At 40.3% G+C, this 27,740-nt stretch overlaps 3 protein-coding genes across 9 annotated transcripts; 1 reads left to right on the top strand and 2 right to left on the bottom strand.

The window, feature by feature from the left end:
* Positions 1 to 285: 285 nt before the first annotated feature.
* On the bottom strand, positions 286 to 12,178 carry LOC148100487 (fucolectin-2-like). 3 transcript variants are annotated; one of them, XM_087847720.1, is made up of 5 exons: positions 12,145 to 12,178; positions 11,827 to 11,850; positions 11,184 to 11,493; positions 1,767 to 1,924; positions 286 to 632 (listed from the first exon to the last, which is right to left on the bottom strand). In XM_087847720.1, the coding sequence occupies exons 1-5, from the start codon at positions 12,176 to 12,178 to the stop codon at positions 286 to 288; spliced, it is 873 nt and encodes a 290-aa protein (XP_087703846.1). The 3 variants fall into 3 exon arrangements, with proteins under 3 accessions (XP_087703846.1, XP_087703847.1, XP_087703848.1); XM_087847721.1 differs by having other exon boundaries at positions 11,184 to 11,481; XM_087847722.1 differs by having other exon boundaries at positions 11,184 to 11,469.
* Positions 2,731 to 5,232, top strand: LOC148100488 (fucolectin-2-like). 4 transcript variants are annotated; one of them, XM_087847717.1, is made up of 5 exons: positions 2,731 to 2,764; positions 3,059 to 3,076; positions 3,774 to 4,086; positions 4,494 to 4,642; positions 4,820 to 5,232. In XM_087847717.1, the coding sequence occupies exons 1-5, from the start codon at positions 2,731 to 2,733 to the stop codon at positions 5,164 to 5,166; spliced, it is 861 nt and encodes a 286-aa protein (XP_087703843.1). In that variant the 3' UTR covers positions 5,167 to 5,232. The 4 variants fall into 4 exon arrangements, with proteins under 4 accessions (XP_087703843.1, XP_087703842.1, XP_087703845.1 ...); XM_087847716.1 differs by having other exon boundaries at positions 3,059 to 3,079; positions 3,777 to 4,086; XM_087847719.1 differs by having other exon boundaries at positions 3,059 to 3,082; positions 3,804 to 4,086.
* Positions 12,179 to 12,697: 519 nt separating the features above from the next.
* Positions 12,698 to 27,640, bottom strand: zhx1 (zinc fingers and homeoboxes 1). Of its 2 annotated transcripts, XM_006794884.3 has the most exons (9): positions 26,871 to 27,640; positions 24,211 to 24,544; positions 23,635 to 24,098; positions 23,108 to 23,311; positions 22,586 to 22,801; positions 21,741 to 21,905; positions 20,360 to 21,583; positions 20,213 to 20,241; positions 19,200 to 19,634 (listed from the first exon to the last, which is right to left on the bottom strand). In XM_006794884.3, exons 2-9 carry the CDS (start codon positions 24,428 to 24,430, stop codon positions 19,604 to 19,606), a joined length of 2,553 nt encoding a protein of 850 aa, XP_006794947.2. In that variant the 5' UTR covers positions 24,431 to 24,544; positions 26,871 to 27,640; the 3' UTR covers positions 19,200 to 19,603. The 2 variants fall into 2 exon arrangements, with proteins under 2 accessions (XP_087704215.1, XP_006794947.2); XM_087848089.1 differs by lacking the exons at positions 19,200 to 19,634; positions 20,213 to 20,241 and adding an exon at positions 12,698 to 17,991.
* Between the last annotated feature and the right edge of the window lie 100 nt (positions 27,641 to 27,740).

The raw sequence follows: 27,740 nt of genomic DNA, 5'->3' as shown, positions 1-27,740 counted from the left end.
GAGCAAATCAATAACTCCCAAAAAATTTCCTTCAAGAGAACAAAAGCAAATTAAGATTAATTTCTATTTATAAACTGCATTTAATTAGATTACAAAAAATATATAAAATTGCGTTATTATACCACAGAATGATTGTTTTTTCTTAATTTCTCCACTGTTTATCTTCCTGCTACACTGAGCCTGAACCCATCACCTTTGATTTATTAGAGGAAAGTTTGCTACAACCCAACAAGCCACTACTGACACCTGTCTAACTGAATAAACAAAACCAATCCATGGATCTTCTTACACTGCACAGATGAAATTATATTTATCATAAACAGACTTCTTGTACCACAAATGGTTCCCACTTGTATTCATGGCAGCGTTCATGCCGCAGACTGCTGTTCTTGTGTCGTCTGGAGCCCACTGATCAAAAAATACACATTGATCGTTGACCCAGATCCAGAAGCCGAAGCCACAGATGTATTGAAGACCCAGCCAGACAAAGGGAGTGTCAGCCTTCTGAGCCTCCAACTCAACCCAGCCCTGGGTCTTCTTATCAAGGATGGAAACCAGATCCATGTGCTCCTCTCTGCAGTGGTACAGGGCGTCTGCCCATGTCTTGTTCTCTTTAATCAGTTTAAAGGGCTCTAAAAGGAAAAACATCAAAAAAATGAAACTTAGAAGCATCAAAACCAAACAGTGTTTCTGAGTGTCTAACATGCTGCGTTAATCCAAGCAAATAATTCTTCTTACTTATTCTCGCTTATTCTTTAACCCTCAAAGAGTTTCTCAGTCTTGTTCTCTAAAACCTAAAGAATTATGCATTTGATCAACTGGTCCCGTAATGGAATTGATACCCTGCTGGGCTTGGGAGAGCCCGATTGTCCTGCGGAGACGTTTGCTGCAGGATACTCGATGGTCGGTTGCGTCGTGTGTCTGCCGACACTCTCGGTGGAGGACATTGAATGACATCTACCAATTCGGAACCACGATAACAGAGTTCTGGCTGATTGGACCTGGCTTATCGAAGTAAAAGAAGTGGCTACAGCTGTTCAAAATCCCATAAGGCTGCCCGACATGATAGACAATGGGCAGGGCTGTGAGTACTCAGATTGTGTTTTGAACGCAAAATGGATAACATCTTGGAGAAGAACAACAGGAATTGAGAGGATTGGTGCCAGCTGAAGGCCTGCCAAGGTCGAAGCTGACTGGAACAACAGAAATTATTCCATGATAACAGGATTGTTGTCAAAACTCTTTGTCCCTCCTTCAAGGCCATCCGCGTTAATCGAAGATTGTTGACTTTTGCTTAACCGGGTGAAGGGACACTTTCTCTCGGCTGAACACAGAAAACACACACGCACACACACACGCATGTACACTGACACAGACCTGCACTCACCCCCCACCCCCTCCAAACGCCTTCGAAGCTTATGTCTTCTATGTTGTGAGATGTGATCATTCATGTGCTGAGGTGTTTTGTTCTGTTCTCAAACTGATCTCACTGTTGGAGCTCAGCCTGGGGGGGGGGTTCTTTTTTCTCCTCATCTTTCCTCATGTTGTGCATTTTCCATTGTTATAGCTCTCTGACCTGTCTTCACCATGTGATGCTGTGTAATGTATGTATGGTCGGAAGGGTAAGATGGCGCTGGCAAAGGTGGGCAGCCTTAACCCAATTTCCCTCGGGATGAATAAAGTATTATCAATCAATCAATTTACACATTTATATTGACTCTACTGACTGAACAGTTAACTTAGTGGGTAAGAATGTTTTATTGTACCTTTTTTTCTGCCTTTCATCGTCACCTCACACAGAATTAAAGGCCTTTGAAGGCCAGATGTGTTTTTGTACACAGTTACATAACGCCCCCACTTTGGTCCATTTTCACAGTTAAATGTTTTATTTTCTCCTCTAGTAGTTGTGTTGATTGTTGCACACCTATAAACAAAGACAAAAGGTTGGACAGATGTACAGAAAGAGTTTCTGGCTCTGTTTGATTAAATCTTGCTGTAAACAGTGGAGACAGTCGAACAGCTGGATAATAAATGTGAGCTGCTGTCTGAGAACATTTTAGAAAGAAGGAAAACACCTACAAATAAAAAACAAAGGAAAATGAGAATAAATAAAGATTTTATATTTTACTCATATACTTGATTATTACCCAAAACTACATCACACCATAGTAGACCTCCTATTTCATCTGATAGAACTGATACAGGGTTATCTGTGTTACTGGATTACTGGATTTAAATGCATTTAAATGTTCATTATAATTATCTAAATTATTTTTTCCCCGGCAGCTTATTAATGAATGACCAATTGTTAATAATGTCTACCTGTTCAAATGTCACTGAATACCTTTTATTCACACAGCCTCCACTGGTGAAGTAAATTTCCTGCTATGCTAAGTATCAAGTATTTGCATGTACTTGGATGCACACAGAATGTAGTTTGAACATGGTGATCATAACAATTGTGGTATGTTCACATCTGCAAATCAGATGTAAAAGTCTGGGAATGCTTTGCCTACTGAACATAACAGCCTCACTCTGAGTGTAAACAGGAGAAATGAATATTTTCATGTTTTCTGCTATGAGGGAAGTGACAGAAACACAAATCCAGTTCTGACTCAGAGAGGGGATCATATCAACATCAGTGTGTCTACAGAAAACTCCAGAGTGAGGGTAGAAGTCTTTTCTTTCTCTTATTAGAGGACACATTTGTGCAAAGAGTCTAAAGTAAAGATGCTGTGGAGTCTGTTGTTCATCACTTTGATTGGTAAGTGGATCATTTGATGTTCCTACCTGGCACAGTGATGTTTTAATGATCGTTATAAAGAATGAAAAAGATCAAATATAACAGTTCAGTTTTACTGTGAGTTGATCCAAACTGCTCGATAAAGCAAAAGTTGTTTCATTTAGTTTAAAGAGGATTTGACTTTAGTAAAGCCAGTTTCATTTCTGAGTGTTGAAGGATGGTTTACATTCTGTGCTTTCTGCTGTATTACCAAACAACAATATCAGAGCTGGCAGTAATTCACTCATTCTTACATCGTTCTCTTAAACTTCACAGGAAGATCAACTCAAAAGGATCCAGGTAAGAGTGCATTTCTAATCAGTTTCTTCAGGTTATATCAAAAAGTATGATGTAGTATGTAAGTATGTACTTCTGTTCTGAATATACTTATTTGTAAAGTATTTAATTGTATGCCTTTTAAATTATTTTTATATTTTATTTTTCAATTCATTTATGTATTTATTGCATCACAGTAGACGTCATATCTGTGGGAATGTTTCATGTGGGGATTTTCTGTTGGACTGAAGCAATTTTACAAACATCTGTATAAATATATGTTATAAATGTAAATTTATATTGAATTATGTTCTATGATATGTGATCAATGTGATTTAGAAATAAGTGCTATGATAAACGTGCAGTCTTTGATATGTTTTGAGAATCAAATTATTCATTTCATTAATTCTGATTAGTTTTTATTCACTAACTGCAAAACTATTTAACATTTATAATGTAGTGAGGCTGCTTGGAAATAACCTGTGCGTGTGTGTGTGTGTGTGTGTGTGTGTGTGTGTGTGTGTGTGTGTGTGTGTGTTAAATATGTTTGCCACAAAAGATTTAGTCAGATCATGAAGTCATAATTCAGATTCATTATTTAGGAGTGAAAACGAGATTTTTCCTAAAAAAAACACTAGAAGACCCGGTCTGAAGTATTATTACCACTGACATTGTTTCTTTTCTTTTTTTCTTTTTTTTCTTTTTTTTACTTTACTTTCTGTTACATCATCAGGATGTAGTCCAGGATGGCAAACTATCAAACTGGATGACAAAGTGGCATTTCAGTCTTCAGTCCACACAGATGAGAATGGTCTCAAATACACTGCTGACAGAGCTTTGGACAGAAATTATTCAACATGTTCTGCCACTTTATATGAATCCATCAGCTGGTGGACAGTTGACTTCTTGGGTCTATATGAAATTTCCTGCATCAGCATTTATAACATGGATGAATCAAATATTGATCTAAAAGGCGCTCGCATCCTCATCGGGAACTCATCTGAGAGAAATTCTGCTGACACCACTGAGTAATACCTTCATCTTACTTTGAATCATTCTGTTCTCAGTCAGGCTCCAGCATGTCCAATGTTTTTAGATAATTATAATGAACATTTAAATGCATTTAAATCCAGTAATACAGTAACACAGATAACCCTGTATCAGTTCTATCAAATGAAATAGGAGGTCTAATATGGTGTGATGTAGTTTTGGGTAATAATCAAGTATATGAGTAAAATATGAAATCTTTATTTATTCTCATTTTCCTTTGTTTTTTATTTGTAGGTGTTTTCCTTCTTTCTAAAATGTTCTCAGACAGCAGCTCACATTTATTATCCAGCTGTTCGACTGTCTCCACTGTTTACAGCATGATTTAATCAAACAGAGCCAGAAAGTCTTTCTGTACATCTGTCCAACCTTTTGTCTTTGTTTATAGGTGTGCAACAATAGCTACAACTACTAGTGGGGAAAATAAAACATTTAACTGTGAAAATGGACCAAAGTGGGGGCGTTATGTAACTGTGTACAAAAACACATCTGGGTTTTTAACTCTGTGTGAGGTGACGATGAAAGGCATAAAAAAAGGTACAATAAAACATTATTACCCACTAAGTTAACTGGTCAGTCAGTAGAGTCAATATAAATGTGTAAATGTTGACAGTAAGAATTATGTGCTTGAATCAATGCAGCATGTTAGACACTCAGAAACACTGTTTGGTTTGATGCTTCTAAGTTTCATGTTTTTGATGTTTTTCCTTTTAGAGCCCTTTAAACTGATTAAAGAGAACAAGACATGGGCAGACGCCCTGTACCACTGCAGAGATGAACACATGGATCTGGTTTCCATCCTTGATAACAAGACCCAGGGCTGGGTTGAGTTGGAGGCTCAGAAGGCTGACACTCCCTTTGTCTGGCTGGGTCTTCAATACATCTGTGGCTTCGGCTTCTGGATCTGGGTCAACGATCAGTGTGTATTTTTTGATCAGTGGGCTCCAGACGACACAAGAACAGCAGTCTGTGGCATCAACGCTGCCATGAATACAAGTGGGAACCATTTGTGGTACAAGAAGTCTGTTTATGATAAATATAATTTCATCTGTGCAGTGTAAGAAGATCCATGGATTGGTTTTGTTTATTCAGTTAGACAGGTGTCAGTAGTGGCTTGTTGGGTTGTAGCAAACTTTCCTCTAATAAATCAAAGGCGATGGGTTCAGGCTCAGTGTAGCAGGAAGATAAACAGTAGAGAAATTAAGCAGAACTTTTCTATTAACACTCAGAAAGATGTTATTATCATATATTACTTTTGATTGTATTTCATGATACACTGATATGATGGTTATATGACACTTAAAAAACTTAAGCATTCAGTGTTTTCTATCATTTATATATATTATTTTCTTTAGTTGTAAATGGATTGTTGGCCTTTGAATTGTTTTACTCGCGTCTGTCATGTTTAAACCTGCTGAACAAATAAAACATAAACTGGAAAACAAATGTTTGTCAATTCAGTTTATTTTTGTTGGGATGTTTGTCAAGTTTACAGATATTCAGTGACTGTGTTTGTGTTTCAGATTGTCTCCTTTAAATTCACTGAATAACTTCATATATAATTTTTACACTGTAAAATGCATGTTTCAGTTAAAATGGTCATTTGCACAAAAGTGATAATTATTCTGAATGAATCTGTATGAGCAGTGAAATTATGGCATTTACAGTGTTTTAATAATACAGCCTTTATTAAAGCCACAAATACTGAGAAAAGGTTCCACACCCATGACTGTATTTTGAACTGATGTTACGTTGATATAATTAAAAAAGGCCTTAAGTTCCTGATATCTTTTAAAAGACAAAATGTGTTTTTGTGCAGGATTTTCCAACAGGTAAGCTGTGCAATAGTGAGCAAATCAGTTTAAACATCTGAGAATAAAAATAACTACATCAATATCACATTGACTGAAGTGCTCTCGAATTTTAAGTGTTGATGCTTGATCATCGCGGTAAAGAACGTTTCTGGAATCTCCATTTTAAGGTCGCTAACCTTGATCTAGCAATCCTGTGCCTCACTCAGAGTCACACACATCCGTTATTACAAATGTTTACCAGGATCCTGTAAAGTATCTTTGCTCTTCGTAGAGCTGCACTCTTCTGGACACAGATCTCACATGTCATTCCTGGGATCTTCTGGAGCCACCTGCCCAGTTTAGGGGTCACTGCCCCGAGTGCTCTGATTACTACATGGACCACTGTTGCCTTCACCATTCACATCTTCTTAACCTCCTCTCTCAGCCCTTGTTGTTTTTCCAGCTTCTGGTATTCGTTATTCCTGATGCTGCTATTACTCGATATAGTGGCTCGTCCATCACTAGTATGTCTGATGGTTCGCTATCACCAGTTTGTCCGTCTGTATCTGGAAGTCCCACAGGATCTTAGTCCGGTCATTCTCGACCACCCTTGGCGGTGTCTCCCATATTTACTTTGGGACACGTTAGCATCTTGCACCTTCCTGCTATGTGGTTCATAACAGTCATTCCTTATTTTACTGCCCTCTGCCATGGCAAAGTGCAAGTCCAGCATTAAACTTATGTGGTTCAGATTTATTAGTAGATGGAAAACTTTCTTCCATGTAAATAATTCTGTGTAGATGAATGGAATAGAAGACAGCTCTTATGCAATGGCCACCATGAAAGTCAGAGCATCTCATTCTAAAAGAAAAGAATAAAATTATTCAAACAGTATCAAGGTGGGAAGAAATTTCACAAACTGACTTGTTGCAGTGGCGGTTTCCTTTTACAGTATCATGCTCGAATTCAGTGAGCTCTTTAGAATGACAAATTTTTCAGGTTTTTGTAAAGACAAACTGCAAAGCTGAGTCTTACACATCCATGAAATGGTAAATGGACTGGTTCTTATATAGCGCTTTTCTACTCTTCTGAGCTCTCAAAGCACTTTACACAACTTGTGCATTCACCCATTCACACCCATTCGCACAAGTACATTGATCTAAGTGCTTTCTAATTAACATTCACACTCCGATGGATGCATCAGAGAGCAATTTGGGGTTAATATCTTGCCCAAGGATATTTGGAGACTAGGGGAAGCCAGGAATCGAACCACCAACCTTCCGATCAGTAGATGACCTGCTCTACCACCTGAGATACAGCCACCCCACCCATGACCAGGGTGCATTTGTGTGAAAGACCCAGAGGGGCTCGGATATGTTTTTCCCCACAAAAAAATACTTCAGGAACCAGTGATGCTATATACTCTGAACATGTACTATGGTCAATGTAACCTCTATGAACCTTCATGAACTTTAACTAATTAAATTCAGAGCTTCAAAAAATAACCACATTGTTTATAATAATATTGTAATGTTCTTAAAATAAGTGTAAATCAACATTTGCAACATTTCCAGTCTAATATTTTCCTCCTCAGACTCTCATTCTAACACAACAATACGCTTTAAGACACCACTTAGCAATACTTGGCCAGCTACGCCACTTAAAATCAATATTTAATATGAAATCATTTCCAAATACTAAATCTTAAAAAAAGTTCTTCATTTTTCACTATAGTAGATTCCAAATAAAACACTCTGGTTGATGATGGACTTTTTCTGCTTTCTACCAGAGCTCCATCTACAGTGTGCTGCTTGACCTTTATGCATATCTGCAAATCTCAGGAAAGGAGGCAACTCTGTTACATTCACTGAGATCAGCAGACGTTTAGAGTTTGAGAGTCAGGCTGCTGTGTTAACATTAATAAAAATAAATGAACCTACTAAAAAAGCCTTTTCCTGCTCCTTCTCTATCTCCTCTGTTAAAACCCTCTTTGCTTCCACTGGTCCATTCAACTCGATTGTTTTTACATCCTGCTACTACCAGTCCAACTATTTCTATTAACCTTCCTCATCCTGCTATTAATAATAATATGGCAATTATAATAATGACTGTGGCTCAAATGTAATAAAATTATTTTTGTGGTTTTATGTGATGGTCAGTAACCAACATGCATCATAAATATTTTTAGACATGGACACATGCAGGTAATAAAATGTTAGTGTACTAATATATGCTGTGTTATTGTAGATAAACTTGTTAGACTGTAGTGGACCTCTTATCACTTCTGAAGACTGATTCATGTGTTGAAATTGATTTAGAAGCAGTTCTGAGCTCAGGAGCTGCTTCACGTTTGAATCTCAGATCCTCATTTTATGCAGCAGCGCCACCTACTGCTCAAAGCATTGAACTACCAGATGAGGTTGAATATTGTCTCCTTGGTATACACACCTCCATGTTCACTGAGCTGTGTGCTTATCAGTACTCTTTCACCCTCTCTTACACATGAACACAGTGACAGACCTGAGTCTGAAACCAAGTACCAATGAAAAGGAACTCTTGATTAAAATGACTTACAATTTTTTTTTTTAAACAAGAACTTCACATTGTGATAATAAAACACACCAGGACTTAAGTCTGATATGCAGATTCCTGTACTTTTGCAGCAAAAACCATGATGCTGCTTTACTTTGAATATCCCAGCTGCTTCTCTGCTCCAGCTGCACAATGACCAAATGTATTTAATGTGCACAAATCAAAGTGAGAACTGCACTTCAAGACTGTACATGATGGAATTCATGTTATTGGTGATGAATAGGACTCCGTGCTTATTGTTTCAGTGAGCTTTCATCCTGGCAGCAGTGAGAGGTGAGGGAACCTCTGCAAGATACAAATAGATGTCACTGAACTGGAGCTCTGGGACAGACGTCACTTTCAGGAATTTAAATAAAGCTGAATATGACAGAATATGAATCACAAGTCCCTTAAAATTGTAGTTTTTCTTGATGTCTTCGTTATTCCTCCATGGATAGATGATCCAGTAGCAACACTTTTGTCCTGCAGTACTACCGACTGTCCACTATTGACCAAGTCAAATGACTGAAAACTATGTTGAAGGACAAACCCAATAAATTTGGATCACAAGATGTGCACGTGTGACAAGCACTTTTTTCTTTTTGGCTTGCCCCCTTCGGTACTGTAGCAATCAGAACTACTGTCTGAAGGCCAAGAAAAATGCCCAACAGCTTGGTCCATGTGAGGGACTGTTGAGACAACGCCAGTCTCTCCGATCCTTTTGCCTTGGTAGAGATCACGCAGAGATGTTTGCAAGTTTCACACAATCCTTTTATTACCGATTTTCCTTACAGATGCATCTGGAGATCAGTTCACTGCAGACCTATTCTAAAGGCTGATCTCAAGAATTCCACACAACAGCTACAGTTATAGTGTCTGGTCTCCTCCCCCTACAGTAAACACCCCCACAATGGAAAAACACTGGTACAGTGTTCAGGGGTGCTGACACCCTGACCACAATCTCCTTTTAAGGTAGTGTCCGTTTGCCATTTGTCTGCCCCTTAACCCCCTAACAAAGTTTTTTTTTTTTTTTTTTAAAAAAAAAAAGAAAGACAGAATTCAAAAATTTAATTAGTGGACGCATAAAAGAGATGAAATAAATATAACTCTACAAAAAGTAATTTTCAGAAATTTAAACAAAGTGGAAACAACTCACAAACTGACCTAAACACAAAGACAAAGGAGGGTAGCTTTTATAGTGGTTTGGCCAAAACATTTACACACAATCGGGGGAAACAAAAAACAAACACTAACTGAGCACAAAATAACAACTAAACTTAAAACACCCCTGTTTCTCATAAGTATTTGGTTGTTCCTGGCCAAGCCTTTTGCCCAGACAGGAAACAGCCACCTCCCAAAACCAGGTAACTTTTAAAAAACATCAGTGCTTGGTAAGAACATTAATGAATTATATTAGTGAAGCAAGTGCAAACCAAACTAATAAAGTAAATGAATTGACTTTTATCCATGTGTGGCTGATGCAATCACAGTCCACTTGATTGATATTTTTACTTTATTTTAGTTTGTTTAGTTTGGTTTTGTTATATTATTTATTTTTAACTTTTTTGTTACTACAAACGGAACAGACATGACCGGGGATAGGAAAGGGAAAGACATAGACAAGAGAAGTTTAAGAAAAGGAGAGGGAAAGAAAAACAGAGGGGAAGAGGGACAGTGAGAGAAGACACTAAAAAATCCGCTGGATCACCTGCTGGAAAAAACATGAAAAAGAAAACAATCAAAAAAAGAACAACACAGTAGGGAGACCACAGCAACAACCTAGATAAGTATAAGTAAGAGTAAATAAAAAAAATATTGAATGTTACTGAGCAGCACACAGGTCACCAATCAGCCACGGTGCAGAAGCTACAGGGGGCTGCAGTGACGTGCCTGCAGGCTGTGCTGGCAGCCAGCTGCGGCAGAGTGCCAGGCCAAGCCACCCGAGGTATGAGGGCCCCCTGCCTTCTGGTAGGGGCCCGACCGAGCCACGGGCGCCAGGCCCCGCCAAATAGCCACCGGGAGTGACCCAATACATACCTAAGTGCCCAGCCCTGGACACCGAGAACCACCAACGCACCGATGCCTGAGGGCATCAACCACCGGTATGGAGTGTGGTGAGATTGGCCCCCACACCTGGGGGTAGCCTGACATAGACTTAGAGAAACAGGCTCACACAGACACAAACATGCATTCCTGCCCTCATGCACACATTTACAAATACTAGGCAGTGTGTGAAGCACTTTGGTCCAATTTTTACAGTTAAATGATTTATTTTCCCCACTAGTAGTTGTAGTTATTGTTGCACACCTATAAACAAAGACAAAAGGTTGGACAGATGTACAGAAAGAGTTTCTGGCTCTGTTTGATTAAATCATGCTGTAAACAGTGGAGACAGTCGAACAGCTGGATAATAAATGTGAGCTGCTGTCTGAGAACATTTTAGAAAGAAGAAAAACACCTACAAATAAACAACAAAGGAAAATGAGAATAAATAAAGATTTTATATTTTACTCATATACTTGATTATTACTCCAAACCACATCACACCATAGTAGACCTCCTATTTCATCTGATAGAACTGATACAGGGTTATCTGTGTTACTGTATTACTGGATTTAAATACATTTAAATGTTCATTATAATTATCTAAAAACATTGGACATGCTGGAGCCTGACTGAGAATAGAATGATTCAAAGTAAGATGAAGGTATTACTCAGTGGTGTCAGCAGCATTTCTCTCAGATGAGTTCCCGATGAGGATGCGAGCGTCTTTTAGATCAATATTTGATTCATCCATGTTGTAAATGGTGATGCAGGAAATTTCATATAGACCCAATAAGTCAACTGTCCACCAGCTGATGGGCTGTTTTTCTACAGTGTTAGAACATGTCGAATAATTTCCGTCCAAAGCTCTGTCAGCAGTGTATTTGACACCATAATTATCTGTGTGGACTGAAGACTGAAATGCCACTTTGTCATCCAGTTTGATAGTTTCCCATCCTGGACTACATCCTGATGATGTAACTGAAAGTAAAGTTTTCCAAAAAGATGATGTACGTGGTACTAACACTTCAGATTAAGGCTTTTGCCGTTTCTTTATGAAAATCTTCTTTTCACTCCTAAATAATGAATCTGAATTCTGACTTTATAATCAGATTATGTCTTTTGTAGCTATCATATTTAGCACACACACACAATTAATACTGTGATGCACAAATAAATAAAGGGAGAAAAAATATATAAAAATAATTAAAAAGGCATAAAATTAAATACTTTACAAATAAGTATATTCAGAACAGAAGCATCATCATACTTTTTGATATAACCTGAAGAAACTGATTAGAAATGCACTCTTACCTGGATCCTGTTGAGTTGATCTTCCTGTGAAGTTTCAGAGAACGATGTAAGAATGAGTGAATTACTGCCAGCTCTGATATTGTTGTTTGGTAATACAGCAGAAAGCACAGAATGTAAACCATCCTTCAACACTCAGAAATGAAACTGGCTTTACTAAAGTCAAATCCTCTTTAAACTAAATGAAACGACTTTTGCTTTATCGAGCAGTTTGGATCAACTCACAGTAAAACTGAACTGTTATATTTGATCTTTTTCATTCTTTATAACGATCATTGAAACATCACTGTGCCAGGCAGGAACATCAAATGATCCACTTACCAATCAAAGTGATGAACAACAGACTCCACAGCATCTTTACTTTAGACTCTTTGCACAAATGTGTCCTCTAATAAGAGAAAGAAAAGACTTCTACCCTCACTCTGGAGTTTTCTGTAGACACACTGATGTTGATATGATCCCCTCTCTGAGTCAGAGCTGGATTTGTGTTTCTGTCACTTCCCTCACAGCAGAAAACATGAAAATATTCATTTCTCCTGTTTACACTCAGAGCGAGGCTGTTATGTTCAGTAGGCAAAGCATTCCCAGACTTTTACATCTGATTTGCAGATGTGAACATACCACGATTGTTATGATCACAATGTTCAACCTACATTGTGCGTCCATCCACGTGCAAATACTTTAGAATACCAGGAAATTTACTTCACCAGTGGAAGCTGTGTGAATAGGTTTTCAGTGACATTTCTACAGCTGGATCATTATGTAGGGAAACAAGAGTTTATGTTTTCATTTTTAACAGGACACTATGCCAGACTTTCTGCACATCTGAATTTAAACGTCCTGAAACTTCACGTTTCATTATTTAAAGCAAAATGCTTCTCACACATTCACATCCTTTGATCCAAATTTATTGGGTTTTGTCCTCAAACAAGTATAAAATATAAATCTTTTCTAAATCAACCTATCAAGCCAGAGCCTCAATAACAGCTGGGATTTTAAATTAACATTGCACACATTTCATGTCTCACAGCTGCTAGCTACAAGCTGAGGAGTGCAGGGACCACAGAGATTATTTTCAGCCTTCTACAGCAACACTGGAGAAACAATCACACACACCAGGATTAATCAAAGGTCATCACAGAAACTTTAAGTTAGTGGAAATGTTGGTTCTACAGACGCAGAGTAACACTGATTTCAACTTTGTAAACGCCTCAGTAGGTCAGTTTCATTCAGAGAATCTTCTCCAGTCAAAGCCTATCAGGAGATTATTTACAGCTATAGGAGTCGGTACCGCAGTTAAATTTAGGAGCGATATATTGAAATGGCTTCAAACCACTGGTTAAAGTGGAGCGTACATGTGTTCGTCCTGCATTATCTGTGTCTGTGGAGAAACAACTGTAACTAATTACATCCAGTCACTGTCATGAATCAGCAAAAACAGATCTGAAGGTACACAGAGTACTGATGCAGAAGAGAAAACATTTGGGATCCAAAGCAAACCGCACCGATATGAAGGAAAAATCTGATCAGAATACAGAAGGTAAAAACTTTACAGTGAGATTAGAAAAAAAATCAATTCATGTCCACAGTTATTTTCAAATCTGACAAGGTGTATTTTCTAAAACCAAAAAGCTGGCAGCTGTAGAGTGAAAACATCTGGATTGCTGTAAGAAACATTCAGCTAACTACCTTTAAATACAGAAAACAAGTGAGGACTATAGCAGAAGTACAGCAGGTACAGATATGACATATGAGCGTAATAGGACCGCAGGTAAACTACTCAGATCACAACGTTAGCTTTTAGCTCTACAGCACAAGGTTAACTGGGATACGTGATGAATGGATGGAGATAAAATCATAACTCAGTGAAAAGACACGTCAGCCTCGACATAAATACACATCTGTGTATTTATAGCCTCAAGAACTGTAAGACAGGATTAACTTTACCAGAAAACATCTTTGAACAGCTGCTAATGGGGCCACATCACTAATATTTATTGATAATGTGACTGCTGACAGAAGTAGTAGAATGAATTTTAAAGTCTGCAGGGTTGTACTCTCCTCTCAGATACACTCAAATACTGTAAAACAGTACAACCATTAATACAATCCTTTCTTTAAATGCCTTAACTTAAAGCCGAAAGTCTGCACTTACATCACATCTAGATTGCTTGATTTAAAATCAACTTGAACTGTGGTGCTGTACATGGGCACTAACACAAAAGAAAAACTTGCCAGTGTCCAGATATTTATGGTTCTGACTGCATGTTTATAAAGTAATTTAGGATTAACATTTGAGCCTGATCGATCAATACTTGTCAATGGTAATGATTTGCTGACCTACTGGTATCAGCATTTATATTTAGTCAATAAAAACTAAAATGCAAAGAAAAGGCAGGAGAACCAATCATGTTATGAGTCCTGACGTTGTACAGTTTGTCCACCAGAGGGCACTCTCAACTTCCCATGTTTATAATCTGCACTGTCATTTTATCATAATAAAGACTTATTAATAACTATGTATGTTCAGAGAATGTTTACGTTCGATTTTCTATGTCTAAAAAAAAACAATACTGGCTCATTAGTTGTGTTCTAATTAGCACCTCAAATATGAACACACTATTAGCAAGCACAATTCATTCAAACATTAATCCAGCTGACTGCATGTCTTTTCTCTTGAGTTATGATTCTACATTTTTGCAAAGTACCAAAAAGCCACTTGTGCACAGTGAACTCTAAAACTGATTCTAATTAAAAACACTACTCTATTGTACATATTGAGCCTGTCTTGCTAACAGGAAGTCCACTGTTGACTGGATAGAGTTGCAATGACAGTTTTCATAGATAGAAACATATAAAAACCATTCAAAACAGATCGACTATAATAATGAAACAGCACACTGTAAAAGACTGTGGGTTGGATACCTGGGGGCAGCATGAAGCCTAACCTGTAGACTAAATTGAGTACTGACTGTCATTTTGTACCATGTATAGATATTAGCATATGAGATCATAAATGCTTAGAAAAGAGCACAAAATGGCTGCACTTGGGGTGTTTTTTTAAAAAAAAATGTTGTGCAAAATAGAAATAAGTCATTAAAATAAGCCCCTCTAAACTAAAAGTAGCTCAAACTTAGCAAATATTCCAGTGATTTGAGCAACATTTTCAAAAGAAAACAGGTCCTCGAATCGCATTTTTAAGCTACATTTTCAGTTTAACCAGGATGAGGCTTCTACTGTGCCAAGTATCCCAACCCCAAATATGTACAAATGTTATTTGTCTTGGTTATTGCATGCAGTTTTAGACAAAAGTATTCTTTAAAACAGTGACTCTGTTATTTTCATGACCAGGCACTCGTCACATGATGACCAAACAGATAAAAGGTTTCAGCTGGATTAAAGCTAAAGATGTTGGAAATCTAACCGCAGTGACTTCTAGTGCGACAAGTGCCCGGGGATACGTTCCAAACACTATCAAAATTCAGAACTTCGAGGTGTCTGTTTAAGGACTTAGAACTGAAGTTACCAATGTTAGCTTCAGTGTAGCTAGGCATCTAAAAGAAAACAGAGCTCGCTCATGCATCATCATTAGTTTGAACAATCCTTCCTTAAGTTTACTGATTTCCAAAGTTGAGAGTTGGTGAAAATCTGTTCAAAACGAGCGACGAGCCACGTAGGCACAAAGGTTAACCTGCAAAGCTTCATCGGTCTCTCTCTTCTGTCAGTAAAGAACAGCAGTCGGGACAGTTCGCAAAGCGTTTGAAAGAGTCAAGAAAACAGAGAGTGGAGCTTTATTTGGTAGTCTTCTCGCCGCAGAGGGAAAGCTGTGCCACGTCTTCATCACAATGATTCCTCCGATGAGAGAAACCAACTTTATCCAAGAACGTCTTTTCGTTTTCCAAAGCGTTTTTCAGTTTTTTGACAAAGTCCCTTTGCCTCTGTGCCTGCTTACGCTGCAGACAATTTACCGAGACAGAGAGCCAATATGACGCCGCTAATGTTTACACCTTGGGAAGAGCACATCATGTAATAGTCACTTATTTGACAAAAGAACACAGGAGGAGAGGGGTAAAGCAGCGGGCAGGGGCATGTAGAAACAAGAGGGAGACATGGGAAACAGTTCCCTTGATTTAAAGCAACAAACAGGATTCAAACCAAGAAATCTTGAAAAATTGGGCTCAAATTGTGCAATTTAGTGAAACAACATGTGGGTGATTGTTCTATTATTTTCAGCCATATAAACATCCAACAATGAAACAAATATATTAATAAAAAAGTGATTAAACTGGTAACATTCCAGGTTAGTACAAATAAAAAAAAGGCAAAACACTGGTTCAGTTTGTAGTCGTACAAAACAGATTTGGTCTTCCATTTCATGGAATTAAATGAGATTAAGGTGCCTAATCAGTATTTAGTCCACTATGAACACAAGTGGACAAAGTGCATTGATTTTTAAAGTTTACTTTAGGTGCTTCAGGTTTCTCTCTTCAGTGCAGAAAGGAGTCCGATTGTTATTTGAAATACTGCCTAACTGTTTTTATTTTATTTTTATTTTTCTAAAGTACGAGTCAGAGCCATCATGATTCACAGGCCTCATATCATTGATGTGGTCCTAACTGCAGTCTTGTTAAGGTGAGAGCTTGCTTTTATTTGCACGATTTTAGGGAAACTTACAAGGTCACCACTAGTAAAACACTGCAGCAAAGGTTTTGCGTCTGTATTGTTATTTCACTGGAACCAGAGGTCCATCTCCCAGTGGCCCTTATTTAGTGCACAAATGGTGCCTTTGTAGCTCACTGCCCAGAAGACAACACATTCAACTTCACATAAACGCTCTCATTCTCATGATCTACACAAGCCCCTTTAAAAAGGTTAGAACAGATCACAGGAGGTGTTTTATCAAAAGGTGAAAGCAGTGCACGCATTCTTTCCCATCCGACCTGTAGGTGTTATGTTATCTATAAGAGTAATGAAACAATGAGCAAGTATAAAGGGAAGACTTGAATAGACATCCTGTGTTATTTAATGCCTGGCCTTGGCATTCATTCAGCATTAAGGTACTTTTTTCTCATATCATTTCACACAGATCATCAAATTCATGTCAGCTCGAATAACCTGCTGATTCTCTTGATCTGCTCTTCACAGGTGCTAAAAAACAGGTTAAATGAAATCCCACAGTCATGTGCTGGTTTCACTGGATACACTGCTCAGCAGTGACATCTAGCTGCAATACATTTTCAAGCACCTTTTTAAGTACAACTGCTCAGAGGAGGGTGGGCATTCACAGAATTACAAATTGAAATTTGAATTCAGGCCCTTGCTCACAACTTATCAAACACTCCTTCCAGAAGAAAAGTAGCATCAGTGTGTGAAAGGGGGCAGCTCAGTAGCTTCATTTAAACAGGCAAGGAGTGCAAATTAGAAAGGAGCAAAATCTGTCGTTTAGACAGTTTGCTTCCTTTTTTTTAAAAAAAAAGGCTTTAATGGATGTGTTTGGATTCAACATATTTTTGGATACCTATCTCACTGACAGTTGTCATCCTCAGCTCAGCTTGAAGATTGTATTTCACGCCATTCCTCTTTATAAACATTATGTAGGTGATGCTTTATAAGCGTTATCAAAGTTTCATGTGCCTCCGTGTGGGGTCGGATTCTTGTTTTCACCTTAGTTACAGTGAGAGATTGAGCTAAAGCTAATAGTCCGTGTCTTAGTGTCACATAGACGTGACTCGGAAACAGCTTGAAAAGCAAATGAATGTGGAGAACTACACATGCAAATCAGTGGATAAAAACACTTGGTCTAGCTAACTGCCGTCCAGCGTCGATTCCTCCAAACAGTATTTCTTGTAACATTCAGTTAAGCTTCACCCTGCTTCCCCACAATTGCTAGTCTTCAGAAACGGACAAAGATTTCTTGACGCTGCGTGATGGCTCCCAAACCTCACTGTCGTCTGTGTCATCACCATCCTCCTCCTCGTCCTCCTCCTCATCTTCTTCATCTCCCTGCCCTGCGCCTGTCTGCTCGTCGGTGGCCATTGACTCTCCCTGCGTCTCCTCTCCATCCTCCTGTGTTCCTTCGTCTCCATCAGTCCTCTGTGCGCTCGGCTCCAGGAAAGGATCTAACCCCACGTCCAAGCGTCGCTGCACCTCGGCGAACCACTCCCTCACCTTTCGACAAACAGAGAAAGAGGAGGTCGTGACCTCAGAAGGTTATTTCTCAGCTTTGAGGTGGTTGAAAATACTTTCACTTTACTAGTGAGTGTTAATGACATGAAGACCAGTTAGGTCCATGCAACCCTCGGTAAGTTTTCTGTAACAATCCTGATTATCTTTTAACTAGTGGCACAGAGACACAACCCTAGCCTCAGGGGGTCACAAGCTAGCATAGTGCTGGTCTGAAGCCAGGATAAATGGAAGGTTTGCCTCAAGAAAGGCATGTGGTGAAAAATCTGTGTCAAATTAAGTGGACTCATTCATTGCGGTGACCCATGGAGAAATAAGAGAGCAGGCAAAAGTACTTTAACTCATTATCTTTTGACTAAATATACATTATTGGGCCACATCTCTTAATCTTTGAATTCAGCTTTTTTTCAATGTCATTGCAGCAGATGTACAATATCAAGTAACTAGCATGGCAAAGGGCCCTTATAAACATTTGTAAAAGAGCAGGTTGTTCTGCAGAGATCACTGAATTTAAGCGTAGTGCTGTAATAGGATCTCGTCACTGAAAACATTGTTTCACAATCAGTGGTAAGTGGTAATATAGCAAAGTAGAAGTGTTTAGGAACCACAGACACTCCGCCGTGAAGTGAAAGTTACAGAGCGCTCTGCTGACTCAGTAATTGCAGAGATCCAAACCTCCTTTGACATTAACATCAGCATCCCAGTGTCGACTGGGAGCTTCATTGCACTAATTTCAATAACTGAGCAGCTCCTTTAGATGTTCCATGTAGGTGGCCCAGTATTTTGTCTATACAGTATACAGCAGTCCCTCGCTATAACGCGGTTCACCTTCCGCGGCCTCACTGTTTCGCAGATTTTTTTGTGCAATTTTGCATGCTTTTTTTTAACAGCGCATTGTGTTCTGCGTCCTTATTGGCTGTAGACCACTGTCAATCAATCTCCGCTGTGCCGTGTTTCCTGTACAGTACAGAATGCGTTCAGCTTGTCAAATTTATACAAATCTTCGGTCGCTAGCAGTGTGACTCTGAAGTGCTGCACTGTATGTTTGTAAGTTTTCTCCCCAACAAACACAACAATGCCGATGAAACGTTTTGCACCATCAAAGGCAACCACGGGTGCCTTTGGTTTCATTCTATAATACTGGACGTTTGAGAGTGTTTAAACAAGAGAGAAAAGTGTGAAAATGTTCGTACCTGTCTGAGAAATGTGTATAAAGTGTGTAGTGAGGGGTTTTACAGCCTTACAAAATCTATAATAACTGTAAAAAATAAAATTGGCTACTTCGCGAATTTCACTTAACGCGGGTTATTTTTAGAACGCAACTACCGCAATAAACGAGGGACCACTGTATACCAAATCATCTCATAAGGGTTTTTTTTTTAGGTAAAAACAAAGTATTTAAAAACCAGAATGTCAATAATACAGAAGCTTATCAAGCTCATAATCCAACACAGTCCACAGGCTACTGTAATGAGTGAAGAACAGAAATGAGTTTTAGGAGCTTGAAAAGAAAAGCGTCTGGAGTTTTTTAAGTTGCTTGAAGACGTTTCACCTCTCATCCGAGAAGCTTCTGAAGAAGCTTTTCTTCCCAAGCTCCTTAGACTACGATGACCTGGATGACTGAGAACCTTCACAGACAAACAGAAAGGAGGTTACAAGTTTTCCTGTTACTATACTAACTATATTGCACAAACTAAAGATAATTAAACTAAAGTTAATTAAAATCTACAAGAATGCACACAAAAAATCATATTCATAGTTTTATGGGCACTTTTCCCAAAAATTGCTACTCCACCTAGGACAGTGGAGTCTAACTAGGCCTCTAAAGGCAGTCTCCTGCAGGTTTTAGATATCACCCTGGGTCAACACACCTTAATCAAATGATTAGTTCATTACCAGGCCTCTGGAGAACTTCAAGGCGTGTTGAAGAGGTAATTTAGCCATTTAAATCAGCTGTGTTGGATCAAGGACACATCTAAAACCTGCAGGACAATGACCCTTGAGTCCTGGAGTTGGACACCCATCCCTAGGTGGTGTAGCGATTCTTGGGAAATGTGTCTATAAAACTATAAATACAACCCTGACACTGAGCAGAATTTAGGTGAAGACCTTTTAAGTGATCGCTGTGCAAGTTTCTCTAAAATCTGACCAATATTTATAATTCTTGTGAATTGCACTATGAAGGATGGATGGACAGATGCCTCACCATTGCATCCGTCCATTTGGCTGGATGAGCTAAAATAGGAAGAGATTTTAAAGAAGAAATATTGTTCAATTCTGCAGTTATTATTGTTATTATTATTATTTTACTTTCCTCACCTAAGAGGAAAGGTGGTCCTAGGAGAAGACTTACCTGTTCATAGCTCATGTTGGTCTTGGTGACAAGCTCGTCCAGATCTTGCTCATTGAGGAAGTGGTGCTTCAAGTAGTACTCCTTCAGGATCTCCTTCCCAGTCTTGAACTTCTTTGATGGGGTTGGCCTGTCGACATCCGAACTTAAAGAAGTGGACCTTCTTGGCTGTTTCCTGGTTCGGGATCGTCCCCACCCACGATTTCGCCCACGTCTTTTCCGACTGCCGCTTCCCAGTTTACTCCCACCTCCGCTGTTTGGTCCTTCGATGTTGCCACTTTGGTATTGAAAGAACCACTTCAGGTTTCCGTTCTTCCAGGAATACCGAGAGTCCCCGAACCAGCTGACAATGTAGGAGCGAGCAAGGCCGCTTTCCTCTGCCAGCTGATCGTACTCCTCTGGTGTGGGCCACTGGGTCCTAACAAAGGCACTTTTCAGAATATGGAGCTGCTCCGGAGTCTTTTTACTCTTGTCCTTAATGTCCTTCCTGTTGCTGCTGGGCAAATGCTTGGTGCGATTCCCAGGAGGAGTTTGACTACCTTTTCGAGATGAGGAGGCAGGTGGTGAAGAAGAGGCCGTTGCTCCTGTTCCTCCCCCTTCTCCTGCTTTTGCTCCATCTGTTTCTATTTTTCCTCCTTCAGAGGAATCTGGAGACGAGGTGCTGACGGATGGCATTTTTCGTCTCTCAGTGAACCAGGCGTCAATTTCCCTCCGTGTCAGTTTAGTCTCCGTCCTCAGGCGGCTCAGCTCTTCATCTGAAGGTGTGGTGTTCTTCTCAAAACTCTCCTCCAGCACCACAAGCTGCTCCGGCGTCTTCTCCTTAAACTTCTGCAGGGTAAAGTCCGGAAACGGGTTCCACGTTTTGGGACGGGTCTCCTTCTCCTTCACGGGAGGTGTACGTGGAGGATGGGGTGATGTCGGGGTCTCGTCGCTGGAGTCGATAACAATGGTGGTGTTAGCAGCGCTGCTACATGTGCCCCCGCTTCTACCACCTCCATCGTGAAACACGATGACATGGCTGTTCTTGGAGTTGCGCTGGTTGTACCTGGTGTCACTGAACCACTTTTTGATCTCCCCTTTCGTCAAGTTGGTAAGTTTCATCAATCGGGCAATTTCAGCATCTGTGACAAAGTGGTTCTTCAGGTAGCTGGCTTTCAGCTCCGCCAGCTGCTCTTTGGATTTCTTAGGTCGCATGCTGAATGTATCAACACTGAGGGCTGAGTTCTCCTTAGAGAGAGAAGGAAAAGGTTACATTTATTTACTTTTTTTTTTTCTCCAACACAGTTCTAGCTGAAAGAAACACCACGAGGTCATTTTTGTGTACTGATTATAAAGCCATTCAAGGTTCTTGTTGGTAGCACTGAGCTGTAAGTGCTTTCCACACCTGTGGTGAAAGAGAGGGAGGCTGGATAGTGGTAGCCCGCTTCAGCTCACTGTTTGTCAGGGTGGGCTGGCAGGAAACTCTGCTGGAGCTCTGGGACTGGCTAGGCAACCCTGCCACTGTCAGGGTGATGGGACTGGTCACTGGAAGGTTGCCTCCTGGGCCAACCTACATAGCATCAGAAAAAAATAATAATAAGGGACAGAGATGTGATGTTTTGTTTAAAGGGAAAACATGTTTATAAAACAAAAGTGTTTTTAAGTGTTTAACCGCTGTAATGTTTTCATGTACTTGTGCTAGTGGCTTTTTTGGCAAGACTTCAATTCCCATCTCCTCTCATGTCTGGCTAAAGACCAAAATCAACAGAGGTCAGAACATCCAGCTCACTCAAAAAGAATTCAGTTCTCACACACCAAAGTGAGAGTAATAATTCACCTATTTGTTCTGCATTTGGTATAAGAGGCTCGGTTCCAGAGATGCAAAGCAACGTCAACATTGGGTGAAAAAGCACGAGAGAAGTCTGTGTGTCCATCAGTACTGTTGTTTCTGAGTGGCTAATTTAGTATTACTGGAATTCAGAATGCAATCCAAGCCAGCTTTTATGGAATTGGTTTTTCAAACAGTTAAAGTGATGTGCTCATTTTCAAATCGTCACTGTGACATCGACAGGAAAGCTATTCATAGGCGCACACCTTCTTAGATGGATTTGTAATTGATTACTCCTTTCTTTGCATTACATTACTACTCATTCAGACTAGTTCATTGTACCTGAGACAAGGTGAAAAGCTGAGAAGCCCAAACCAGGTTAAGGCTGGGTCAAATGTAACACGTGTTTTTTCCTTACCTACCTGTGTGAACACGAGGCCAGGCTGGCCCACTATCTGGCAGGTCTGAAGGATGGACTGCAGGCCGTTAGCAGCAGCCGACAGCTGGTGAGCAGGTATGACAGTGATAGTCTGAGGCACAGTGTGCACCGTGCCATTAAACTGCTTCCTCCTGGCCTCTTCCACTTCTTCTGGAGTCCAGCTGACACCGTGCTTCAGCCTCTGAGCTGAGAACCACACCTGCGACACAGATCGAGTACATCTGACTCTAATATTTTGTTTTAAAGTATACTTTAAAACAGTCCGCTTGTAGATGAAAAATTGGAATTCCAATTGAGGTAGCTTTTCACTTGTAAAACAACAAGTAATACTACACTACAAAAACAATGATGGCCATAACACAAAAGTAATTATCAGTAATGAGCCTCTGAATTCCTTATTGGTGAATCACCAATATATCAGATTTTTAGCCCTACTTACTTAAATGTGTGAAAAATATTCAAAATAAGAACTAAGAAATCATGAAAGCTTTATGAGCAGAGGTACCTTGATCTGTTCCTCTGTGAACTGTGTCTGTGCTGCCAGGCTGCTGATCTCAGCCATGGAGGGGTAAGGGAACTTCTTATATGTGGTGCCCAGCAGAGGGTTGGTGTCCATAGCGGCACTGTAGGAGGGGATGCTGCTAAGTGGAATCAGCAGCTGGGGCTGAGCTGCTGCTGTGTTTTGCTGGGCCTGGAAGGCAGAGAGCACCTGGAACAAAGACAGAGAGGGATGGAAATGAGAAATGTCATCCATGCAGAGCAGCTAAAGGAGAGATGGTGTCCAAGCTCTATTTGGCAGGCTTCTGACCAGCTGAAGTGTTCCTGAACGAGGCAATGAATATTTATCAGCTGAAGGGCTGCTATTATGCTGTTGATATTTAACATTACAGCAACCCTTTGTCCAAAAGCTTGCAGCGGGTTTTAGGTACAGACCGCTGCTGGGTCTCACCACATGCATTAATTGCTCACAGGCACTGGTAAAATCGGAATTCGTACAGCTGTAAAACACATGACATTATATAGTGTCTCTACCTGTGCCAGACCAGCAGGCAGGACTGTGGGATTTAAAATGGAGGACTTCCTCTGCTGTTCAAACTGAGGGGTGATCAGCAAGCCGCCTCCCCCGAGCTTTATGGAGTCGTGCATGAGCATCTCCACAGGCGTCATCGGCCCCAGAGGAGCTTCAATGGGTTCCTGCTCCCCACCCAACTCTCCCTCGCCACCTCCTCCAAAAGCCTCCGCTGCCTCGTCTGCCGATTTCAGGGACACAGCGATTCTCTTGGGTTCAGATTTGGTCTTCATCCTCATGATCGGGGTCTTGCTGAGAGAGATGGCAGCAACTGCCGCGGGGTCTGCTCCCCCCTCCTCAGGGGTGTCACACTGTTGCTCGTGGGTGGGCTGGTCGCTGCTCAGATCCTCAGGAGGATTTGTAGTGCTGCTTTTCAGTGATGGACCGACAGCCTCTCTGTTGTCTACAGTAGATACACCAGGTTCATCTGTAGTATAAACAGTAACAATAATGCAGCATTCATTATTTACAGCACATCTGTGTATACTAAGTATATTACAGGTTTGTCAGGTGAGAATGAGACCAAGAAAGAGTCTCACCTGAATCTGGTGGAACAGGAACAACAACTACAGCCTGCCCCAGCTCTTCTGCAGTCAGCCCCTCCTCCGTTCCCTCCTTCACCTTTCCCTCCTCCTCCTCCTCCCCAGCGTCTTCCTCCTTCGTTTTCTCTGTTTTCTCCTCCACCTCCTCTTGCTCCTGCTCAACCACATCAGAGGGCACCACCATGCAAGGTGTGGTGGATTTCCGGCGGCTCGACATTGTCAAACCAAACTTTTTACTTCTCCGGCAAAACTAGATGCGTGGCAGAACTGCCGAGACTCACATATCGCAAGCAAACGTGCTCCCACTTTAAAGTCCTTGAATTCTGTATTTCTGTTGAAAAACACACACACAGACAAAACAGTTATTCAAATAATCTGCCCACTGTTGCTTAAGCATTCCTGTTGTTGTTATCAAATCTTTCCTTTGCTGCCAAAGGTAAGAAACTGTGTGTGGGACAGGAGTTCAGTTTTCAGCTGTGCATTTGTTACTGAGTTGAGTGTTTTAAAGAGGCACGTAGGGAAGGGCATTACAAGTAAGCCCAAGCTATTTAACCTGAGTGAATGCAGGTTTAATTAATTACAAAGCGTAATTACGCTGAAGGCTTAAAACTCCAACTTATTCTTACAAAATGACTGGACAGGGTTTTATTTATTGTTTCTTTTATTCTTTGTGTTTGATTTTATTAACAAACGACTTCAGGCCCCCAGTTTGGACGGGCAATCCTTGGAAAGCTGCAACACACAGTCTGTAACGTTCGGCGAGTGTGCTATTTTAAAAACAGAAGCTTAATGATTGCCTAAATGTCATGCATTTAGGAGACATCTATGAACTGGAGCTACACATGCTGCACTAGCTTTGTACAATTACTACCTTCAGGATATGATTCATAAAACCCACATAAGACTTTCACTTCATCTTTAAGGCTTTTACCACTTAACTAGCAGTAAAGGTGTCAATGACGGTGGGGTTAACCTCTGATACTGTTACCAATTTCAGTTTAGAGCATTACTATGGGATCAAGCTGACCGGCAGCGGTCACTATTTAAGATCAAACAATCACCCAAACAAATCATTGATTAACACAGTTAGTTCCACCCTATGCTGCAGATAAAGTCCCCATGAGGTGATTTCTTTTTTCATTTCGAATGAAGTTATTCATCATGTTCATTCATCAGTATACTGCAATATGTGTCTTTAATTACTTGATGTGTGATGATGATAATGATGATGTTATAACAGTGAGACAACTAGGCCAGTTAAGTTATATTTTTACATAGTGCACTGCACAGGCTACAAACTGCACAGTCCTTCAGATGATGATGTAACTGCATGAAATTGTGAGGCGAAACTAAAACTTGGTCAGCTGAGTTCTCTGCCTCCTAAAGTCATCACAGACACTTGTGAATTTATACCAGAGACATTAAAAGAGAGATACTGCAACAGCAAACATGGTGCTACAAGCATAACTTCAAAGAGTGGGAAGATTGTTAAAAACAAAATCTCATTTTAAGGCAAATTCAGCAAAATTTTAAGCATTTTTTTTTTATATCAGATTTGATGAGTGATTTGATACATGTGGTATATTTGACTGTTGAAAACAAGCAGCATTCAGACAGTGTACATGTGTTGTACATGTAGACATGTTATTAACAGGTTATTATTAGGCTATTAATAACAGGTGTTACACATAATACACTGGGCACAGAAGGTAACAAGAAATAATCATACAGGACTTAAAAGGGGCCGCATCCTCATATACAGTCACGTGAAAAAATCTGAACAAGCAGAGACTGGATCTGCTTTGAAACAGTTAAATCCAGCTGAAGAAGATATTCAAATAAATGACAGTAAATTTACATTTAGATAAACAAAGGAGATCCATAAAATTTGAGTCAGGTGTTTGAGATTAGGTGCGGGTGATAACAACCTTCTTCGGAAGTGACAGTGAGTTCTGTTTTATTTAAACTTTGACATCTGTGATCTTGAAGTGTGTGGCGTCATCCTGTCAAGGTCTAAAGAGAAGGCCTTCAGAATACATCTTGTAGTTGTGGAGACTATAAGTTTGGCAAGGGCTTTAAAAAAGACCGCTAAAATGACTTAAATTAGTCAGATCAGGATATATTAAAGCAATTATGGTAGGGGGATCATATCATAATCTATTTCATTATTTACATCTCGCTTTAAGGCACAGATTTCCTGCTCAAAAATAATATTTGAATTCACTTTGCATGTATCTTTGCAAATTAAGAGTTCAACTTAACAGCTTATGGATGCCAGGTTGTTGACTGTGACACAAGTGCTACAGCAAATAAGCAAACATTTTCCTTTAACACGCCTCTGCACACGCTTTGAGCCAACTTCTCCTGACTTGTTGCTGGGAAAGTCACCCTAACAGATTACACAGAGGTGTGGACGGCATGCTACGCTGCTCTGCCATCATGCGCTCATTTGCATCAACTGTTAGCAACTCAATAATGTGGAGGTGTGAGCTAGCTCATTCGTTATAATTATTAATGCCACGTTCAAGCTACGAATTATTTAACAAAATATGGTTAGTTCGACTCTAAGGCATCCGACACGTACAAAGAAATGGGCCAACTAGCCAGTGTTAGCCGGGCCAGTCATAATTATTGATCACGTCTGGCGGTAAACTTACTGGAACTACTGAAATGTGCACTGTGTTGCTACCAGGCTGTCGAGACAAGGCGAGGAGTGATTTCCTGGGTCTCAGCAGAGCAGCTCTCAGCTCCTCTCTGGTGGTATCTGTCGGCGTCTCTGCTTTCCCCCGGCTAACCGCTCAGACCCGAGCCTGGCCCGGGACCGCAGCAGCGTTAACGTTATCCGGGCAAACGGGTCTTACCAAACCCAGCCGAGGGACGCAGACAGACAGACGGACCGGTCTAACGGCTACGGCTGTCGTTGGCAGATGCTGGAAAACACCGGACATCTCCCTCTCTCCCCGTCGGAGCAGGTTACTTCACGCCAAAGCGGGGGCTTCTTTGTCAAAGTTGAACCACCGAACGAACCCACCGGAGTTACATTCATACCGTGCTGTTTGCTGACCCAATTCTCTGATTTTTTTTTAACGGCAGATTTTTTTAATGATCAAACGGCGTCATCATTCAATGTAATACGTCCTGACGTCATTCCTCGGCGACTCTCTCTCTGTGCTCTTAAAAATTTTTGGGAGAAATTTTAGGCTACAAAATGCCCAATTTAACAGCACTACAGTGGACTCGGTGTGAGCTTGTTTTCAGCCGTGATATCCTTAGAGAGTAACTGCGTGTCAAACAGCGTGTGCGGCGGGCCGTAAACTCATCATTTCCCCGATCCGGCTGCGTGCCAAAATGTCCTTACATGACCTGTCAGGGCACGATGAGAAGCTACTTAAGGACAACACTGACAATGCAGACTTTCCTTTCAACACACGCGATACTGTGTACAGTTGCTGTTCAGGCTTTTCTCGTGATTATTTTCACTTTTGAAAAAAAAAGAGCTATAATGTAAAGAGCTTTTTAAGCTGCCG

The sequence above is a fragment of the Neolamprologus brichardi genome, chromosome 11, assembly GCF_056152115.1.
Source record: "Neolamprologus brichardi isolate AB-2024 chromosome 11, ASM5615211v1, whole genome shotgun sequence".
Taxonomy (NCBI): domain Eukaryota; kingdom Metazoa; phylum Chordata; class Actinopteri; order Cichliformes; family Cichlidae; genus Neolamprologus; species Neolamprologus brichardi.
The sequence above is the reverse complement of the archived record's forward strand: the minus strand, read 5'-3'. Positions and strand labels throughout refer to the sequence as shown.

Bases quoted from the DNA above. Each gene is read 5' to 3' on its own strand.
- LOC148100488 (XM_087847717.1), top strand. From the start codon at position 2,731: ATGCTGTGGAGTCTGTTGTTCATCACTTTGATTG. The intron at 4,087-4,493 runs GTAATACCTTCA...CTTTGTTTATAG, and splicing joins AATTCTGCTGACACCACTGA to GTGTGCAACAATAGCTACAA. The intron at 4,643-4,819 runs GTACAATAAAAC...TTTTCCTTTTAG, and splicing joins GATGAAAGGCATAAAAAAAG to AGCCCTTTAAACTGATTAAA.
- LOC148100487 (XM_087847720.1), bottom strand. From the start codon at position 12,178: ATGCTGTGGAGTCTGTTGTTCATCACTTTGATTG. The intron at 11,851-12,144 runs GTAAGTGGATCA...GAAACTTCACAG, and splicing joins GTTGTTCATCACTTTGATTG to GAAGATCAACTCAACAGGAT. The intron at 11,494-11,826 runs GTAAGAGTGCAT...CTTTACTTTCAG, and splicing joins ATCAACTCAACAGGATCCAG to TTACATCATCAGGATGTAGT.
- zhx1 (XM_087848089.1), bottom strand. From the start codon at position 24,430: ATGTCGAGCCGCCGGAAATCCACCACACCTTGCATGGTGGTGCCCTCT. The intron at 21,584-21,740 runs GTGTGGAAAGCA...TCTCTCTCTAAG, and splicing joins CTCCCTCTCTTTCACCACAG to GAGAACTCAGCCCTCAGTGT. The intron at 17,992-20,359 runs GTAAGTCTTCTC...GTTTGTCGAAAG, and splicing joins CCAACATGAGCTATGAACAG to GTGAGGGAGTGGTTCGCCGA.